Source organism: Mauremys mutica, chromosome 1 (genome assembly GCF_020497125.1).
Source record: "Mauremys mutica isolate MM-2020 ecotype Southern chromosome 1, ASM2049712v1, whole genome shotgun sequence".
Lineage (NCBI taxonomy): Eukaryota > Metazoa > Chordata > Testudines > Geoemydidae > Mauremys > Mauremys mutica.
In genome coordinates, this window is record NC_059072.1 from 121,486,203 (window position 1) to 121,507,459 (window position 21,257).

At 43.1% G+C, this 21,257-nt stretch overlaps 1 protein-coding gene across 2 annotated transcripts in view; it reads left to right on the plus strand.

Annotated features, from left to right (window-relative positions):
- ST8SIA1 (ST8 alpha-N-acetyl-neuraminide alpha-2,8-sialyltransferase 1) overlaps window positions 1-19,772 on the plus strand; it is a 181,328-nt gene extending 161,556 nt beyond the window's left edge. Inside the window, exons 5-6 of one of the 2 annotated variants that reach the window (XM_045001867.1) lie at window positions 17,786-18,054; window positions 19,296-19,772. In XM_045001867.1, coding sequence (XP_044857802.1) covers window positions 17,786-18,054; window positions 19,296-19,357 — 331 coding nt within the window. In that variant the 3' untranslated portion in view covers window positions 19,358-19,772. Of the gene's footprint in view, window positions 1-17,785 lie in introns of both variants that reach the window. The other variant, XM_045001866.1, reaches the window with a different exon arrangement.
- The last annotated feature ends 1,485 nt before the right edge of the window (window positions 19,773-21,257 follow it).

Here is a 21,257-nt window from a genome sequence, read left to right on the forward strand (position 1 = left end):
TCTCATAACACAAGAACTAGGGGTCACCAAATGAAATTAACAGGCAGCAGGTTTAAAACAAACAAAAGGAAGTATTTCTTTACACAACACACACTCAACCTGTGGAACTCTTTGCTAGAGGATGTTGTGAAGGCCAAGGCTACAACAGGTTCAAAAAATAACCAGATAAATTAATGGAGGATAGGTCCAGCAGTGGCTATTGGCAGAGATGGTGTTTCTACCCTCTGTTTGCCAGATGCTGGGAATGGGTGACAGGGGATGGATCATTTGATGATTAGCTGTTCTGTTCATTCCCTCCAAAGGACCTGGCATTGGCCACAGTCAGACGACAGGATACTGGGCTAGGTGGACCTTTGATCTGACCCAGTATGGCCGTTCTTATGTTTACTTTAACATCTCCTAGGCTCTGTAGCACACAGTGTCCTCAAGAGCAGTGGTTTGAAGTATATTGTATTGCATATACTTAGAGGTTACTCAGCACACTTGGAACAAAACTTTCACTGAGAGCATTGTGCCTTCCTCCCATGCCTATGTGGTGAGTTTTCCTGTAATCTTGAATGACAGGTAAGAATTGTTTTGTTTAATTAAAGTTTCACTGTGTGTTATTTTCCATCAGTGAATGATTTACAGGATGCTCCTCCAGTGTCAGCTCCTCCAGGCTGGGGAACACTTTAGTAATCCCCAACCTGACTGACAGGCCTTTGCTATCATGCTTTGGTTTTATGAAGTAACATTGATAAATAATGATTAAGTTAATATCTTAGCCATCTTGACATATTGGATAAAGCATTACAGAATAAAGTATAGTTAGTGATATATTATTGTTCATAGGAGTGTACATGGCATATATCAGTGACCTTAGACATAGTGTCATCTTAGTACTTCCTTATGGGATACCCTTTACGGTACTGAACGACAGAAAAAAAGTGTCTAAAATCATATTGGTTTTGGGAACATCAACTGTAACTGCTGGTATCATGTCCACTCACCTAAGCCCTGTGTCCATGGCAGCTGATCAGCATGACCCTGATCCCCATCCATACATATATATCTGAATGCTTCCTTGCTATTACTTCTGAAATGACAGGTTTGGTAGCAAGTGTTGTGGTGCCATGGTTTGGAAAAGCAGTTTGAATGAAGCACTATTAAGGATTAAGAGGCTGGTCCTTTATCTCTGTGGAGGAAATATTTTGTGTGTGTGACTGGCCTGGGATTTTGCATTTTAAATTCAAATGGACCTTAAAAAGGCAGAAAAGTCAGCAACCAATAGCAAACATACAAAAAGACAAAAAAAAATTCAAAAAATAAAAATTCTCCAAACAGAGAGAGGGCCAGCATCCTCCTTACCATAGATAACATTACGATAAGGTTGTCCTCTGGTACCACAGTACTAGTTAGTAAGTCTCTGTGGCTTAGCAGTTTAGTTTTTTGGACCAGTTGATACTCAGGCTCAGTATTATGTGATAACGGAACTGGTATTATGGAACCATTATAAACTTAGATGCAGCCATTCATAAAATAAACAGAATGTGATCATTATTAAAAAGTTAAGGTGAGCTAACTGACTACTATAATTATTTTCTTTTTTAAATATCAGAGAAAAAACTGATAAAAAATCTGAGAAAAAATCTGGCATCTCAGATATCACTCTATGGTAACAGTTAGCAAATACTGACTTTTATAGAGAGACTACTGTAGATTACACAGGCTTTATGGAAAGCCAACACATTTCATAGAATAGCAGGTTGGAAGGGACCACAGGAGATCATTTAGTCCAACCCCCTGCTCAAAGCAGGACTAATCCCCAGACAGTTTTTTTTGCCCTGATCCCTAAATGGCCCCCTCCAGGATTGAACTCACAACCCTGGGTTTAGCAGGCCAATGCTCAAACCACTGAGCTATTCCTCCCTCCATTTAGTTATGAATGTCTTGGTTTGAGTAACATAACTGCTCACATGAACTTTTTTGCACAAAGCTCAACTAGGTCTGTGAAAGTTTGGTTTCATCCAGATCTGGATTGTGCTCAGACACCTCAGAAATAAGAACCTAAATAGAATTAGATTAGAATGTGAAGAAGTACCACCAAAACCTCAGAAAAGACTATTCTCCTATTTCTGGCTTGGCTGAAAGCACGGATGCTGGAAATCTTGAGATCACTGAGATTTCCAGACCAAAGATATAGGCATACCCATGGATAAGGTTAAATAGCTAAACTGATTTGCTGGTACTTTGACCAGTCTTCATTCATGATAGCTTTTTTGTTGCAGAAGAAAACTGAAACTTGGCAAATGCCATAGTTTCACTGGGGCTGAACAAATCTGCACTATGGGGAAAAAAAAGAAAGCTGAAGAAAATCAAAGTTTTATTGTGCATAGTGCAGATTAATGGAAGGGAGTGTAGGTTGTTCTCATGGAAGAATTCCTGCAGTAAGAAATAACAAGTGGAAATTAAGCCCACTCACTGAATGCTGCCAGTAGTAAATAAATTAACAATGATAATGCTCTACAGGCAGAGCAGGTGGGTGGAGAAATTGATTAAACACTGTTTTGTTTTCTTGAATAATCAATTTATGTCCTGTTGGTCACAAAGAGAATATGAGCAGAAAGTACACTAGAATGATCCTGTTAACTTTTACATCAGCTCTTCGTTAGCATTTACCTCACTAGTTGTAGTAACCAGTCATCTGTCACCTAATGAATAAATAGCAATACAAATGCTTACCGTTCTTACGCCAGTTAAGGAGCTGGATTAGTGTGAAGGAAAATGTGGAATTGACCCATTCCCTTGTTGTATCATTTAAACTACTCTTATGTATTGAAGTTACTCAGTGTGTTCTGAATTTTGAAAATTTTACCCCATATTTAGAAGGCGGAGCATAGACTTAAAACTATCTACTGTGCAAATGCAAACTTTCATATAGCTTTGGTATTTTAGCATCAGTATTTTTCAAATGTAGAAACGCATCCACTCCTTGGTGAGGACTATTTATATGTCATCTTAGAGGTTTCAAAATTTGGTTGTGGAAGAAGGTATTTTTGTTTTTCTCAATATTGTAAATGAAAAGTGGCTACATGGATTTTGCACAGATTTTACCCAAGGGAGGAGGGGAAATAAAGTTCAGGCTGAGACCAAACATGAAAAATTTCAGTGCTTTGGAAAGGTATGAATGACCGAAAGAAGGTAATCTATATGGAAGGACCATACCAGGAGAAGATATAAAAAAATTGGTATTGTTAATATTGGGTTAGACTGGGCCTCTAGGAGTGCCAAGTAATTGCACTGCCTCAAGAGCTCTGGGATTAATTCTTACTCAGAGAGTCACAATTCCTCCCTTGCTCCCGTCTTGCTCCAGAGTGAAATGAGTTACTGCAGCGCTTCAAAGGGAACAGCTTATTTTCCCTCCTTGTTCCTGTCCTGAGAGCAATGCTCTGTCTACTCCTCACCCCTCCCTGCTCAGTTCCTGCCCACTTGCTTGCCAGGAGGAGGATCTGGAGAGCAGGGACAGGGCTTTGTATCGGGCTTGGACCTAAGATCCCTGGCAGGTTCAGCAGGGAATGCAGAGGGTTCTTACTCCCCTGCTTGGCTGAGTAAGAAAATGGCATAATGTAGCCTGATAGAATTTCATACCTCAAACCATGTGCAATAATGAAAGTTTAAAAAATCCCCATTTTTTTAGAATTGGAAAACTCTTTACCTGAGCCCTTCCACCAGACTATAAAGGGTTAGTTTTCTCAGCAGAAACCTATTGCTGATGAGACACCATTGCTGTGGTACCTAACAGATTATACTCTGCAAAACTCTCAATGTTTTACCCAATACTGTGCAAAGCTCAGCCCAGGTTCCCTGTGATTTCAAAACAATTCTGGGTTCATTCATGGTTTTGTATGGATACCATATGAAACGTGGTAGTAGTGAAGACAATTTTGCCTGCCTTTGGCTTTGAAGCTTGAAATTAAGTGGCATGATGTGGTGCACATCAAAACCAAACACAAGGTTTGCACAAAGCCCTGCCAGCTGAAACCATTGAGTTTAGCACAAATCTAAAATGGGTGTTGCAGCGGGGTGGGAGTCAAGGGTTGGGCTGAGATTTGAACATTATGAGGTATAAAGGGAAAATAGTTTTAAACCAATAATGTTCTCCTGGCTGTTGGGGATCTTCAGGACATATTGTTGCAGGTGAAGGAATTTTGTATAAACAGCTTGCGGGTCACCTTTAAGAAGAAATTGCTTATCTCCTGATTGGTTCTGGTGGTGTACTGCAGGTGCAATATATTGGACACCTGCTTTGCATGCACTTAGTACTTTTGCACCTAAAACTGCAGAGAAAGGCATGAGAAATAACCCAGTGGAACATCTGGCACGCATTCATTAGACCATTTTTGCTGACTGACTAGTTTTTTGAACTGGGATTCATTAGTACTAAACTAGTACTACCTCATGCAAATTATTTATGCCTTTGAATCTACAATCCTAGTTTCTTTCATTCAACAGCAAATGGAAGGTGGGTGTAGCTGGTGAAATGAAATGCTTTCTTCCTGTTGGAGCTTCCTTGTGATGGCCTCTATATTTTTCCTCTCTTCATGCTTCAGTTCTGTCATTGCCATTTCACATTTCTTCTGTCTAGTAGTCTAGTTAAGCACTCAGGAATTGTAAATGTTAACATTGAATGAACACTCCTTTGTGTGCATGGATTATGGTACAGGCTTTTAGTACATGTTCACAAATTGCTTCTCAGATAATACAATGTAGTAGAGTGTGTTCTACAATTCTAGATACTAATCACTATCTCTAAAATAACTTGGATCTTGCAATTATAGACTGAGGACCAGATCCTCAGTGTATATAAATCAGTGTAGCTCCAGAGGAGTGAGGCTGATTTACACTAGCCCTGAATTGTAACTATAACATTTTCTGACTTGATTTTGCACTATGAAAATATTAATTTTCTAGGAGGGGAGAGGGCGAAGAAAGGTCCTGCATTTTCTATCTAACAATCCCCACTCTGTTAGCATTTCAAGTTAAGGGACCGATTTATCAGAATGCTCAGGGTTCTTTGCACTGCTCTGACAATACAAAGCAGACAATCAACCTCACAGAATGCACATGGCAGCATGTTGGCCTGGCAGCAGTCCAGCAAGACAAGGTTGGCTTCGAGACAGAGTTTAATAATGTAAAAATGCCTCTGTTCCCCTCCCACACCCAGAGGCAGATTAGGGTTTTGTGGGGCCTGGGGCCAGAGCAAGTGGGGGCCCCTCCTCACCCCTTCTGCCTGTAGTCTCTCTCCCGCCACTGCCCATACCACATCCTTGTATGTAAAACAAAAGGGAACTTCAGTAAGGTACTGCAAGAACCCCAAATGCATCACTATTTTAAGATGTATTTTGGACTGTTCCTGTTGAATGAAATGCTAACAGTCAAGTCTACTGTCCTGATACTCAGCTGCCTTTGTGCTATTTGTCCTGCTCTGCTGTGACAGGCTGTGCAGCCAACATAACTACTATTGGATGATACTTCAGAAGCATGTTAGCGTAATTGCTCCTGTTCCGCCATCTCTCCCAGCAGCCACTATCGCTCAGGGTGGTGAGGTGAGTTAGTGAGCACAGCAGTGGCTATCCTGTGCATCAGTGATCCCTAGCTATTCTAATTGTGACAGACCCAAACCAGTGGGGTACAGGAGTCTGGTCCTGTTGGTATCCAGGAAGTGGGCGAGTGACAGGAGTCTGGTCCTATTTGGCATCCAGGAAGTGGGTGGGTGAAGCCCGCCCACTGCTAAAGGACCTCCCCCCAGCCTAAGGGGAGGAGCCACAGGTCTGTGATACCAACTAATCACGGGGGACAACGGATGAAAAAAACAGGATCGGGAGTGAGGTCATAGGGCTAAACGAAGGGAACCTGATGGGGACACCGAGCAGAGAACCCCGGACAACGCCCACTGCTCCTCGAAGGCGTCAAGGGAGCCAGCGGACGCCGCCCAGAGGAACTCTGCCCGGATGCGTGAACGGATCGGGAGTGGGGTCATAGGGCTAAACGAAGGGAACCTGATGGGGACACCGAGCAGAGAACCCCGGACAACGCCCACTGCTCCTCGAAGGCGTCAAGGGGAGCCAGTGGACGCCGCCCAGAGGAACTCTGCCCAGATGCGTGAACAGACGGAGGAGCGGAAATAGGCCCCACAGTCACAGGAAATCCCGTCGGCCAACCTCCTCTCCCTGGTGTTATAGATGGCTAGTTTGGCCAGGGCCACGACAGGAGTCTGGTAGAGGGCAAATATACCGGTTACTGGATGAGTAGTTTTCTGTTCTCTGAGTGACCAGAGCAAGGGCTGCACTAGAGTAATCAGGAACCTGCTAGAACCAATTAAGGCAGACAGGCTGATTAGAACACCTGCAGCCAATCAAGGCAGGCTAATCAAGGCACCTGGGTTTAAAAAGGAGCTCACCCCAGTCAGGTGAGGGGGAGGAGGTGGAAGCAAGAGGTGCAAGGAGCTAGGATGGTGATGGTGTGCTGCTGGAGGACTAAGGAGTACAAGTGTTATCAGACACCAGCAGGAAAGTCTTGTGGTGAGGATAAAGAAGGTGTTTGGAGGAGGCCATGGGGAAGTAGCCCAGGGAGTTGTAGCTGTCATGCAGCTGTTACAGGAGGCACTATAGACAGCTGCAATCCACAGGGCCCTGGGCTGGAACCTGGGGTAGAGGGTGGGCCTAGGTTCCCCCCAAACCTCCCAACTCCTGATCAGACACAGGAGGAGTTGATCCAGACTGTGGGGAAGATCACTGAGGTGAGCAAATCTGCCAATAAGTGCAGAACCCACCAAGGTAGAGGAGGAACTTTGTCACATAATGGTGTCATTCAGAGAAGCCTTCAAACCAGTTAGCTCAGGATCAGAGAAGCATAATGGAGGGTTAAAAACACTTTGCATTCCATCTTCTGGGTTGTACTGTGTACTCTGCACACAGGTGAGGATCAGGGCCTTCTCTGTGGTCTTTTCTGTGTGACTGGTTACCACTGTGTCAGAGAGACAAGAGATGAGAACTGCTAATGGATGGCTTTTATTCCTCTTTGCTTATTCAGCAGTGCTTTAAAAGAATGACCTAACCTTTGTTCAGTTCTTGGTCATTTATTGTAATAGCATTAAGTATGTGGAATTCACTTTGTATTAATATGATTGTCCTAAGTACTTTGATAGCATTTCTGCTGTATTAATTACACAGACCATTAGTGGGGTCCAGATGATTCTTTGTGCTATACGAATTAGAAAATCCCTCTCCTAATCTGTAAATGACGAAAATTTGTTTTCCCAAGCATTCAAAATGTGAGCATCTGAAATCTCATTCAGAGAGGCTGATGGGGTGTTTGTTTCTATGGGAGGAGAACACATGGCACAAGGGACTGTTAAGAGCATCCAACGCTTTTTACCTGTAGGTTGTTGTTTCAAATCCCACTCTTCTTACTAATTACCATGTAATGGCTCCTCAGTGGCCTATGTGATATTAATTGTGACTACAGTCCAATTCCTGGTGCATTATATAGGAAACTGAGTAGAATAAATAGCACAGAGTAGAGCTGGGTGAGTGCCAATGATGAAAAATCCAATAATGTTGAACTATTCATTTTAGGTCAGACCAAAATAAAAAAAATTGAAATTTTTGGTGAGTCAAAAAGCTGAAACTTTTGAAGGTCTGGGTGAAACTAAGCATTTTCACTTCTAATCATTTAAAAACATATTTTGTTGTTTAAAAATAAAATGAATGGAAACTTTGAAATGAGAAGTCATTTCAAATTGAAGAATTGAAATGTTTCTTTTAGAAGATGTTTAAACAAGCATTTAAATTTTTTTTCTGATTTTTTCCACATGAACCATTCAGTGAAATTGGCACAAATTTGCTAAATGTTTTGATGTCACTTAATATGCATTTGTTGCCAGAAATAGATTTTGACCAAATTTTTTCACCCATCTTCATGATAGACGTACATATCACACAAAGCTACTTTCCCCACTTTCCGCCTTCCTTGCTGTCTCAGGATAGACTGAGTGGACACAGTGACAAAATCCCCTTCTCAGTTCCATTCTGGTTTCCAAAACGTTGGCATGTCACTTCTGAGAAGGTTGCACTCAGGAACAGTGCAAGGATGTTTCGTGCCAAAGGCAAAACTTTCACCTTGCGCCCTTCCCCCCGCCCCCTGTGCCCCTACCCTGAGGCACCCCCCCACGGCAGCTCCCCCCCTCCACCCTGAGGTGCCCCCTTGCAGCAGCTCCCCACCCTCTGCCCTGAGGCACCCCCTCTGCCCCAGCTCACCCCTGCTCTGCGCCCGAGCACCCTGAGCACGCCGTGGCTGCTTCACTTCTCCCGCCTCCCAGGCTTGCAGCACCTAAGCTAATTGGTGCTGCAAGCCTGAAAGGAGGGAGAAGTGAAGCAGCCACGGCGTGCTCGGGCGGGGAGTTCCCCTGCATGCTGCCTCCCCTCCCTTACTTGCTGCAGGCGGCCCTCCCCGCGCTCCCCTGCCCCAGCTCCCTCCTCCTAAATGCCGGCAGTGACCGGGGCGGCCGAAGATCCAGCTGCCGCGGTTGCTGCCGAAGAAAATGGCGCGCCCCCCTCCAAATCCTAGTGCCCTAGGCGACTGCCGAGGTCACCTAAATGGTTGCACCAGCCCTGGTTGCACTGGTACTGCTCTTGCTCTACTTATTCGGTGACTCAATAGAGGCAGACAGACTTGCTGTGAGGCAGACAGACTTCCCTCTGCAGCTGCAACTTTTTTTTTCCAGCTGACACTGAGGCTTTTGAAATCATGCAGCATCTTGTGTTTCACAGTAACATAGAGCATTCTTGGATGCTAGTATTAGGGAAGCCCAAGAGACTGGAACCTGGCAGAGGGGTTAATGGTGGTTCTGCTGTAGCAGAGAGAGGAAGAGTGGGCTGCGTGCTGAAGACTGGCCAGCACTTGTACTCTCAAGCCTGCAGTAATGTTTAAAACCAGATTCTCAAATCCCATCCAAAAGTTGATTAATCTATAAAGCATTAAATGCTTTGGAATCTGACTACCTCAAGGACAACCCATGAGATGACAACCTGATTGCAAGCGGCAAAGGCACTGGAGCTAGCAGCTCTGTGATTTAAATAGGAAGGGGCAAGGTGTTCTCTGTGATAAGATCCTTCTCCCACCCCAAGAATCAGAGAGAGCTGCTTCATCCATCATGATGATGGCTCCTGACTGACAAGTATTGCACGCATTGTTATTTTTGTTCCTGTCTTCCCCACTCTCCCAACACTGAGCCATGTGTTTGTCTCATCCATCTGCTATATCTCCTCTTTTTAGATTAGCAGCAAAGAATCCTGTGGCACCTTATAGACTAACAGACGTTTTGCAGCATGAGCTTTCGTGGGTGAATACCCACTTCTTCGGATGCAAGTCAGATTATAAACTTTTAGATTATAAACTCTGGGGCAGGGGCTTTGATTTTCTATTTGTTTGGATAGTGCCCAGCACAATCATAATAATTTGGCTGAAGGTAATTCATTGAGTCTGTATTTCTAATACTGAACAATAAGCATTGCACAGTGTACTCATGAGATAGGAAAATCACCAAGTACCATTAGTAAGGTGCTGGCATAGCTGGTGCCTGGAGCCAGGCCGGCATACTAAGGAAGCAAGTGCTTGGGGTGGCCAATAAAAAGGGGCGGCACTCCGCCCGCTATTGGGGCGGTATGTCCGGGTCTTCGGCGGGAATTCGGTGGCGGGTCCTTCACTCCCTCTCTTCCTCTTCAGCAACACTTCGGCGGCAAGTCAAAGAGGAAGAGAGGGATTGAAGTGCCACCAAAGAATGGAGCAGCGCGAAGTGCTGCTGATCGGCTTCCCCCACCCCTCCCGCTGCTTGGGGTGGCAGAAAACCTGGAGCCGGCCCTGATAGTATGGTAGCAAACCCATTCAATCTTCTGTTGCACAGAGATCTAAATATAAAGCTGATATAGAGTAAAGTAATATCAGACTAAGAGGGTGTGGCCAAATATTCTTTTATTTATTCTGGGACAGATCCTCAGCTGGTGTTAATATGAACAATTTACCAAAGATCTGATCCCCTGGCTTTAAGATTTAGAAACATGTTAGAAATGGCTGCATACATTTTATAGTTTGTTGTGTACTGTTTCCTAGACTATCTGATTCCCGGGTAACTAATTATGATGCCTACAACAAGATACTATTATGGAAGGGCATAGGAACAACTATTATTCTTGTAACCCTCTGTTTTTAATACAGTAGCTGTCCTCTTTCAAACTTTAAACAGAGATGGATTGTATTGGAACCTGTGTGTGAGAGAGAGAGATGATAGATGGAAGGTAGCATGAGTGTAGGACAACCATGTTACTCATACATGGTGAAACCACAGCTGACTTATACAGATCATCCTAAGTGAAAGCCAATAAAACCTTTATATCACACCATTCTCAACATGCCTCATATTTCAGAGAAAAAACATTGGTTTAGAGAGGCTTTAAACATTTTACTCAGACTATTTTTCATATCCCTGCACATGTAGAGTCAGAGGTCTTAGCTACCATGTATGGTACTATGTATCCAAATGTATGGATCTTAGCAGGAGAAAAAAAACAAAAACAAATGAGTTCACACCATTGCTCCTGTAGGCCAAGCTCTGTGTGCTATCCAACTTTACAAGTGCAAATGGACGCCTGGCCGGAGGATTGGACGGAATTGGGGGGCAAGTTGCCTGGGTGGGGAGAGGGAATGTAGTGGGGCAAGGAGTCCTGCAGGATGTACAGCTCAGCCTACATAAACAGGGAACTCTATATGATCCTGAGTAAGGGCTGCCTGTGATATGTGCAGGCCACAGTAGAAGGTGTTAGAGATCTTCAGTTTGCAGGACCAAATGGGCACTCTATGGGCCTGATTTTAGTGGAAATCAGGCTTTTCTGGTTTTCTAATTGTTACCAAAATCAGTACATTTCTGGTCATTGGTACCTAGAATAGTCCCTGAAACTGAAGAAATTATTGGATGCAGTTTTCAAAAATGATCTCATTGCAGACAAACAGAGAAATGCTGTCAGGTTGAGTGTAGGACATTGCTTGGCTAAGAAATATGGTGTTGAACATCACACAGTGGGCACTCACTTCCAGTCTGGCTTGGAGGCGGGAGGTTGTTCTAATATATAGTTCCAGCTTCCCTTTAGCTCAAATAAAAGCTTTTAGTTTGATTGTTTGTTTTTTTTATATTGTATCCCTCTTGAATACAATTATAACAGGGGAAAAAGGGTTTCTGAACTCAAAGTGATTTGCCAAAGTCAGGATCGTTTGAGATGTGAAAAACCTCCAGCTCCTCCTGGCTCACCCATCCATCACCAAAATATAGACAAACGAAGATGATCTAGCTGTAGCAATTCCAAGGTAGTACTGGCTTGTCAAGTTCTTGAGGAGGAAGCTTGGCAGCTTAACCACATGCAGAGAGAGAGAGATTGTACAGCATGCTTTCACCACAGTCCAGGAAGGTGGTTCCAAAAGAACTAATGCACAGGAAATCTCCAACTCCATCCTTAGGAAGGTAGGCAACTTTGAGAAAGCATCTTCCAGAGGAGGCGCCAGTGAACATGAGCTATTATTACTTCCTGAGAACCAATGCTTTCTGGAGCTCCCACTAGGGTTGTCAACTCTGACTGAAGCTATTCCAGGAGATTTTTTTCCCCCAACATGATGTAAAGTCATTTTCTTAAAATATTCTATTAAAATCTCCCAGACTGCTTTCAACAGTCACCGAGAGATTGATGCCAATTCCAGGAGACTTCAGGCCAATCCTGGAGCGTTGGCAACCCTAGCTCCCACTGATGCCATTTAACTCCATGCCAACCCCAACACAGTCAAGCACCTTAAAGGCTTTCTAAAGGTAGCCGGGATAGTATGGCTTATCTGTATCTCTAGATCTAATCTATCATGGACTTCTATGCAGTTACAGTTTAGATGTTCATGAGCATAAGTAAAAGCTGCACATTGTTGTCCATTTGATAGAACTAATGTGTGTGTAAGGGGTGTAAAAGATGTGTTATTTCAAATAGTTGTGTTTTGGGTGGTGCTCACTGTAACATGTTTAAAAAGAAAAAACAACAAACAACCTCTCACCCTACCAGTCTTCAGTTAGACTGAGACATTTCTCCCTCCCTATCCTGCTTTCTTTGGGAAGAGCTCTAGGAGTTTGGGCAGAGAATATTGCTGAAGGTCGCCTTATCTGACATTTGGAAATTATTCGTATACTTTGGATGTCACAATTAAGTTAGCAGAATAAAAATCAAAAGGCCTAGTTTGCATAAAGTCACATTCCCCAAACAGTTGTTTGTGTTTCATAGGTCCTTTATAGTCTTAAACATTTGTGTTGTTTTCTTACTTTGCAAACTAAGTAAGAAAACAATTTGAAATTTTAAGGCTAGTTTACAGTATGAAAAGATAATTGTTAACTTTGTGCCGGCTGCCAGGCTGCCCGGGGCCATGATCTGCTCACAACTTTGGTAGCACTGTACCTGGTCAGTGCTTGGATGAGAGATCTAGGAACGTAGAATGTGATGCGGTAAGGAATGCAGATTATTCACTTGGGGGAGATTTTCAAATGCAAAAATGGCAGTTAAGCATCCAACACCCATGAAAAATCCGTGGATATTTGATGCCTAATTGCCAAAAGTGACTTTGAAAATGCCCTGCAGAAGGCACTCTTCCTCTGAGCCCATACTGAAATAATGCCCCAGGAGGGTGCTAGGGTGCATAATTGTGATAGAGGAATTTTGGATGAATTACAATACGGAGGGAAACACCACTTACAGTCATTATTAAAAATTCTGTGAAAAGAGCAAGGATGTTGCACCTGGATCTGCAAAGGGACTGGCGTGTTACAATGCTGAGCACTGTAGCACCTAGAAAACCATAGGAACAACACACACCGCAAGTTAGTTGCCTGGGCTCCCTATACAATGAATGGAGAGAGATGGGCACCTAACAGTGTGATCCACAAAAGCCTGCATGCTAGGCAGGGAGCTGCCTAAATTAGCCAATGGGAGATGCCAACCAGAGGGAATTGTGCTGAGCCCTACCCCTCTGAGTCTTAGGTGTCTAAGTCCGGGCTGCAGGGAGGTGCCTATCTCTGCTTAGCAATCCATGAACAGGAGTCAGGAAGCTTAAGGACCTAAGTAGTTTCTTGCATGAATGAATTAGAAGCCTGCCTCACTCCGTACAGAATGGCTGGAGGAGGAGGTGATGGTGGTGGTGCCCACCTTCTAACTTTTAGCCCAGTGGAGCACTTACCTAGGACGTGAGAGACCCATCAGCTCCCCGCTCTGCCTGATAGAGAGGATTTGAAGAAGGGTTTCTCACCTCTCGGAAAAGCTCTAACCACTGAGATATGGGATATTCTGATGTGGGGCTCCTTCAATCTCTCCTGTTGAAGCTGTTCCGCTGGCTGGCTGTACATAAATGTTAGGCACTTTTTATGTATATGTAAGTATATAGTTGTGTGTACATATGTACACTGCAAAAGGTCAAAGCATGATTAGTTACTCGTTATTCAAAACCAAAGTGGGATGAATGGTGGAAAATGTGCTGCATGCAACCATCTCCTATACTGGCAGAGAATTGGACTGAATGATCTAATAGGTCTTTTCCATTTCTGACCTTTGTGACTGTAATTGATTGAACAGGGCTGCTGGTAGGATGCTGGTTAGCTGGCTGAAGGCATTAGTAACGAATCTGTCACCTTAGTTCATAATTTTAAATCTAGCTCAGGTTGACAGGGATTGAAAGGACCCAATTTCATATTTCCTGAAAACACCGAGCTCATGGGAATATTGCATTTGCAAGGAAAGAGGCATTAGGTCCAGAGTCACTACCATCTACTGGCTGTTAAATGGTCTGTATGAAATGAGGTGGTTGCATGGTCTGTATGAAATGAGGTGGTTGCGGTCACTTCAGTTCCTAGTAGACAGATGTCCATATAGCATAAGAATTGCCTGCACAATCAGCAATATTTTGCACCTATGTTGTGCAGGGATTCCATTCTGTAGCGGGGTGGACCCCGCTCTGGCCCGGAGGGGTTTAAAAAGTGGCCTGGCAGGGCTTGAGAAGACAGCCTTTAGCCTGGGCTGATTGGGGAAGTGGCTGCAGGTGAGGCCACGCCCCAAACTATGCCACAGGCCTTATAAGAAGGCAGGGAAGCCAGGAGCAAAACAGTCTCTCTCTGCCTTCAGAGAGGGATGGGCCTGGCTGCTTAGCTTGAGATTGGATACCTGAGTGCAGCAGGGCTGGGGAAGGCTGAGGAGCCGGGGAGCTCCAGCCTAGAAAACCCCAGGCTGTGGCCTAGAAGTGGGCCAATAGGTACTGGGGGTTGCAGGGGGCAACCTAGGGGTAGGCCAAGGCAGCAGGTCCAAACCCAACTTTGCCTGTGATGAGTTGGCTGATACTGCAGTCTGTCCCAGAGACAATGACTGGCAGTAGCCAAATACTGAGGCAAGGTAGGGATAGAGGGTGGGGGTTCCCTGAGACAGAAGGGGAGACCCAGAGAGAAAAAGGGGTTACTGCTAGGGGGCAGCACCCCATGTAGAAGGGCACCGGGTCCAGGGAGGGACACGGGGGCCTACGGACAGGTGGATCACCAGCCTGCAGAGGGCGCTCCAACGCTGGAACAGAGCTAATTCCCCAGAGCAACCAGCAGGAGGCGCCACGGGGGTGAGTCCGACCCCGTTTACAATTCATATAGAAATTCCAGCAGAGGAGTCAAGAATTGAATGTGTATGGAGACTGAAAATTCTGCTGACCCAAGAAGCGGTTGCTCTTGTTCAGTGCTGAATCATACTTGGGTAGGGCATGTGTGAAAGCTCACCCCTACAACAATAGGCCAAAACCAAGCTACTTGAATTGTTTTTAGCTTCAACATTTCCCAAAGAATTTGCCAGCGTTTCATTAAAATGTATTACCATTTTTCAACCATCTCTAGTCCATAATGCTACATTAACATGGTTGTAAACTGCAGAGTTCTGGACTACCACTGCTAAATACTGTGGTTAGGTAGGGGTTTTCCAATATTCAGGGATTACAAAAACTGGGCATGGTTTCACCAGAGTCTAAGCACCCTCAGCTCCGTCCCTTGAAGTCACTGGGAGCTGGTGACATTCAGCACTACTGGCTTGAAGGAAGGTAGTAAGGAAGGAAAGAAAGAAAGGGGGTCGTGCAGTATTAAATTGGACCTGATGTGTCATTCCTATATAATATAACACTTTTTAAGACTGCTCAGTGTTTGAGGGGGTAGGGTGCTATAAGTGGTAGAGAGAAGACAATATAAATTCTGCCTCTGAGAAAATATCAGCAATAGCTTTTATGTATATAGGGTTCCTGTGTGTGAGAGAGAAAATAACCCAGCTGTTAGGAAAGGAGCTAATATTAGGGCTGCTTTCTCTGAGCTCTATGCAGAAAAGAATTTACTCTGTCCTGAGACAATCAGAATTCATGTAGAAGACAAGACACATGCACTATGGGAGGCTGATAAAGACGACAAGATCTTTTAATGGCGCAACTTAGGTGCCTATGACTCAGAGGAGAGAGCAAATGTAAGTTATCAAGAGTGTATGGTGACTCCCTGATGAAGGGAGGAATCCTAGCAGTGCAGTCCAGACTCCCATACCAAGCAAATGACTCCTGTAATTAAATTGTTTTTTCCACTGGGTCCTGAATATCATCCATGAAAAGTCCCTGGCCTGTCAGAATGTCTCAGTAGGGCATTTCAGTGGGATTATTCAGTGTCAAACAACAGTACTTTGCCACTCTGAGCCATGGTGAGTGGATGCGAGTATCCAAAACCAACCTAGAATTTCCTGTCAGAGTCACCTTTCATCTTGCATGTCTGGAAGTATTTAATTCCTCAGTATAGAGGTTACTTTTCATCAAAGAATAGTACTTTGGAATAGATACCCTGGGTGGAAGTCAAAGGTGATGTGAACCTTACTCATCAATAAGTGTTTGTCAGTGGTTTAAAGGTCTACTGCCAAAAGGTCAGAGGAGTGGTTTAGCAGGATAAAAATCTGCACCATTTTAAACCATCCTGTTAGCTGCAAACAGGAGCCTTTTTCCTTTAACTTGTACCTTTTTCTGGCTCCTTAACTTGTAATCTAGAAATATAAGCGACCTTTAAATCCACTTAACAACATTGCTCCATCTTGTACATTAATTCGGAGTTCAGTTCAGTCTGTTTGGTCTGTGGTGCCATTTTATCCTAAACACCACATTGGTTTCCATGCAACTTGTTTTTGCTAAGTGCCAGGTCTTAAGAGTCCATGTAGTTCCAGAAACAGAATGTTAACCTCTAAAACCATATTTAAGCAATCATAAAGATATAACAGAAACAAATGATGTCTTGTGGCTTTATATATGCATTTTGGTTATATAAATATTTCTTGCTGCTGCTGATGTAGAATCTGACTGAGATCCTTTTAATTTAATTTTAATCACTATTAAGGAGCCAGAACAAGGATTTTTACTAAGGCTAGTTTAAAAACAAAATTCTCTGTCCAAAAGTTTTCAGACAGAAAATTGGGTTTTGGATAAAAAGAAAATATCTGTTTTCCTGAAAAATCCCCTTCCCCCCCGCCCTTAGAAAATGGAAACTTCAAGTTTTTGGCAGTTCCGCTAAAAAACCAAAACATTTTCAGTAAAATGTTAAAACTTTCTGCTAAAATTTTGAATAAAATTTGTCAGTTTTCACAGGGTAAAAAAAAATTGACTGGATCTAATTTCTTCTCTAAACAGGTACAACAATATACTTGTTATGCTACAATATACTTGTTTATTTTTCATTTCTTTTGTATAAACCCTATCCCAAAATGCTTTTCATATTTCAGTTATACCTATACCTGACTTATGTCCCTCATTACTGTAGTACCTGAGTGCCTCACAAACAATAATGGATTTTTCTTTACAAAGCTTTGGAGGTACAGAATTATCCTGTATTACAGAGGAGGAATTAAGGTACAGAGATTGGGAGTACATCTACACTACAACATGGCCATGGCTGGCCCAGGTCAGCTGACTCGGGCTCATGGGCCTCAGGTTGCAGAGGCTAAAAAATTGAGATGTCAGTGTTTGGGCTCATGCTGGAGCCTGGGCTCTGAGACTCCATGGGTGGAGGCTCGGGGGGGGGGGGGGGCGGAGAAGAGGATCTCAGAGCCTAGACTTCAACCTGAGTCTGAACATCGACATTGCAATTTTTAGTCCTGCAGCCCAATCTCTGCAAGCCTGAGTCAATTCACCTGGGCTCTGAGACTCGGTGCCACAGGTTCTTTATTGCAGTGTAGACACACCCTCAGTGATTTGCCCAGAGTGACACAGAAAGTCTAGTCTTTAGCAGAGCTAAGAACCAAACTCTGCTCTCCTTAGTCACAGTCCAGTGCCTCAACTGCAAACCCATTCTTTCTCCTGGAGCTAAATAATAAACAATAGCAGAGGGACAGAGAAATTCAGAGGCACAAGAAAGAGAGAAAAGGTATATTTTCACATGAGATTTGAAAAGACGTGAAGAGTTGCAATGGAGAGATACAGGAACACAGGTCCAGATGACACTGGAGAAAGGGACAGAGGAGACCAGTGTTAACAAGCAAGGGGAATGAATAGGCATGATGTCAGAAACAGTCCACATGGTTGGCTAGAGAAAATGCATGCATAGTTGAAAATACAGGAAGGTTAGTTTTGAGCTGGATTCTGAACTGAACAGGAAAACATATGTAACCCACGTGCCTTTGTTTTGTTTTCACAGATTCCAGAATCTGCTTTGGTCTAGAAAAACCTTTGTGGATAGTGTTAAAGTCTATAACCATAGCTACATCTATATGCCAGCCTTCTCTATGAAGACGGGGACAGAGCCATCCCTACGGGTTTACTACACCCTGGAGGACTTTGGTGCCAACCAAACGGTGCTCTTTGCCAATCCCAACTTCCTCCGTGACATTGGCAAGTTTTGGAAGAGCAGAGGAATCCATGCCAAGCGGCTTTCAACAGGTCTCTTCCTTGTCAGCGCAGCCCTAGGTCTGTGCGAAGAAGTAACCATCTATGGCTTCTGGCCTTTTTCAGTGGACCTGCATGGGAGGTTTATCAGCCATCATTACTATGACAATGTGTTGCCTGATTCTGGGTTCCATGCCATGCCAGAGGAGTTTCTACAGCTCTGGTTTCTTCATAAAAATGGTGTATTGAGAATGCAGCTAGAACAGTGTGAGGCCCCTTTATTCCAGTCCTCTGCTTAAGAACAATAAGGAAGGGCATGGAGGATCCTCTTTGTTTTAATTTCCATATTCTCCAAAAAGAAAACTAAAAGAGAAAGGGGGAAATATTTATGGATTTGCAGAGACCTTAAAGATGCTACTTGTTCCATTGATAACGTGAAGGCCAAACAAGAGACACATCCTTACACACAGTGTTATGGAGAAATAAGTAGCTCTCATGGAATTCACTCTGCATAATTATGAAATTACTGTTGCACTCCTGAACCTGATTGGTTCCCATTTTAAAAGATCAATTGAAAAGGGGCATTAAGGATTGGATGGAGACTGACTGTGCTAAATACTACTTGCTGTTGAAAGTCCATTTAATTCCAGATTAGCACGACCCCCTTGTTTTCCTTCCTTTCTTACTACCTTCCTTCAAGCCAGTAGTGCTGAATGTCACCAGCTCCCAGTGACTTCAAGGGACGGAGCTGAGGGTGCTTAGACTCTGGTGAAACCATGCCCAGTTTTTGTAATCCCTGAATATTGGAAAACCCCTACCTAACCACAGTATTTAGCAGTGGTAGTCCAGAACTCTGCAGTTTACAACCATGTTAATGTAGCATTATGGACTAGAGATGGTTGGAAAAATGGTAATACATTTTAATGAAACGCTGGCAAATTCTTTGGGAAATGTTGAAGCTAAAAACAATTCAAGTAGCTTGGTTTTGGCCTATTGTTGTAGAATAGTAAGTTTTGTAATAAGGGCTGCTCCTGACCAATTTACTGTACGTTCTTTGAGTCTCATTCTGTATTCCTTCTTACGTCAAATGCTCATTGATCTCAGTGGGAGTTTGAGGCGCACAAAGGTATGCGGGCCCAGGTTCTTAATTTACTTGTAGCGCAGATGGTACACAGTGAGTATAGGTGTCTTTTAAAATTTGTTAAAACACTGAAAATCCTTTTTCCTTGAAGCGATGTTCTGTTTGTGCGATTAGATCCCTTCCTGTCTGTATTGCAATGCTGGCTGTAAAGTCGTATTTTTTTTTAATTTTTTCTCCCCAGATCATCTCTGGCCCAAGATATTATTTGGGGAAAAACAACCAGCCCTTGGGAGCGCTCTTTAAAAACTACATAGTGAGCAAAGAGTAAATGTCCCTGTCAGGTGCTTACATAACACAGTCACTCTCCTTGAAATCAGTGAGTTATGTAAGTGTGTACATTTCACTTAGGCTGCTCTAGCCTTTTCATCTCTTCACAGACTATTTTCATTTTGTTTATGGTCCTGGAACCTTTCTAATGCACTGTAAATTAGTACTCTTATTTTTAGGACTGTGACAAAAATAAAATATTAGCACATCATCTTTGTCACAATTTCAGCTGCAAGATTAGCCTTTTAAATTCAGATCTGCATCCTTGTTGCTCTCTGCTCCATCACTAGCAGCTACAAACTGTCAAAATAGCAAAAAACAAGAACAACAGACATTGGATTGCCACAAGTATTTCCTATGCTATGCATATAGTTCCAAACAGGCAATGCTTTTTGGGGGGGCCAAGGGGGTGGGCGGTCAGGGTATGTCCCCTATCATACTTTGATGTTTTTATTTTTAGTGTCAGATGCCTGAAATATGAAAATAATAATTTAAACAATCCCTCAAATGTCTGTGTAGGACAGAAACAGAGAAATCTTCACACTTCTGAAATTTTTAACTGTACATTTCAGAATAAAATCATCTTAAAGATTAATATTCCAGAACATGAAAAAGGCATCATTATTTAGGTTTACAGTCCTAAAAGAAGATGGGAGATTATTTGGATTACATAGTGTTTTAGAAATTTGTATGATCAAATTTGACTCGGTTCTATATTTTGCTTTATCTTTGTCTATATTAAGAAGGTACAATCAACAAATCTGATAGAATGCTGCATGACCTGGTAATTCTTTCATCATGGACCTGTTCATTTTATTAATGCAAGGGTATTCAGTAAGGAAGGATTTCAGAGAATCAAATAATTTCTTTACTGCAAATTGTAGCAAATGTTACTAAGCTGTTTTTTTTTTCTTGGACCAGAATAGATAACTGTCATTTTATTGTACATGTCAGGACTGCCAAGTATTTCTTGAGAAATTGCTGTCTGTAGGAACGTTAAACAGTTTGGAATTCTGTTCTCCCATGCTTTGGGGAAATCTGATCAGGGTCATGAGAAAATCAGTATCTTCACTGGAAAACTTAGTACGGTGGTTCGTACCTTATGGCTTGGAGCTACTGATGGGATCCTCAGCAATTGTCTTGTACATGGGGGACATCCCATTCCCTCTCTGTTTTATTAAAGCAGCAGACTTACTGAATCTTTTCCTAATGATCTCTATGGGTCCTTCCTGACATTTGAAATCTATCATACTGAATCCAGAGCGATCTCCTATAAAATGCTGAGGGAACCAGGGAGGTCCAGGGTATACTTGGTACACGTAAAATCTTCATTCTGATACTGGGACTATTAACCAGTTGTAACTGTATTCCCTATTTAAGAATAAGGAATATTGCTGGACCCAGTAATATCTCTACCCATAATTTTCTAAAGGCTTATCAACATGAACACTTAGTTCATGACGAGCTGGCATGTGAATCTATCCCCTGCTAACCCGATGCACACCAAGTGTTCACATAGACCCTGCTGCAGTGCACTAAAAGCTCCCTCGTGTGCTTTTGATCCACCCTGAAGCATAATTAAAGTTCAGAATTCCAGATACAGACTTCCTATTTTAGGCTGCATGGGTTTGTTTGTGTTTGTGTAGTGACCAGGCAGAAGGCTGCCATGTTACGGAAGCTGTTGCTGTGTGGGAAGAGAGTACAGGTTTATAATGAAAGGGAAGTCATGCCACAATGAAGAAGTTGTTGAAATCCTAGGTCCCCCCTCATATATCACTTCCAACAAGCTAATATCCTGTGTTACTGTCTCCTTCATGAAGGCAACTTCATGCTTTAGGTAGATGGTGGTGATGAAGAAGAAAACATTCCACCCTTC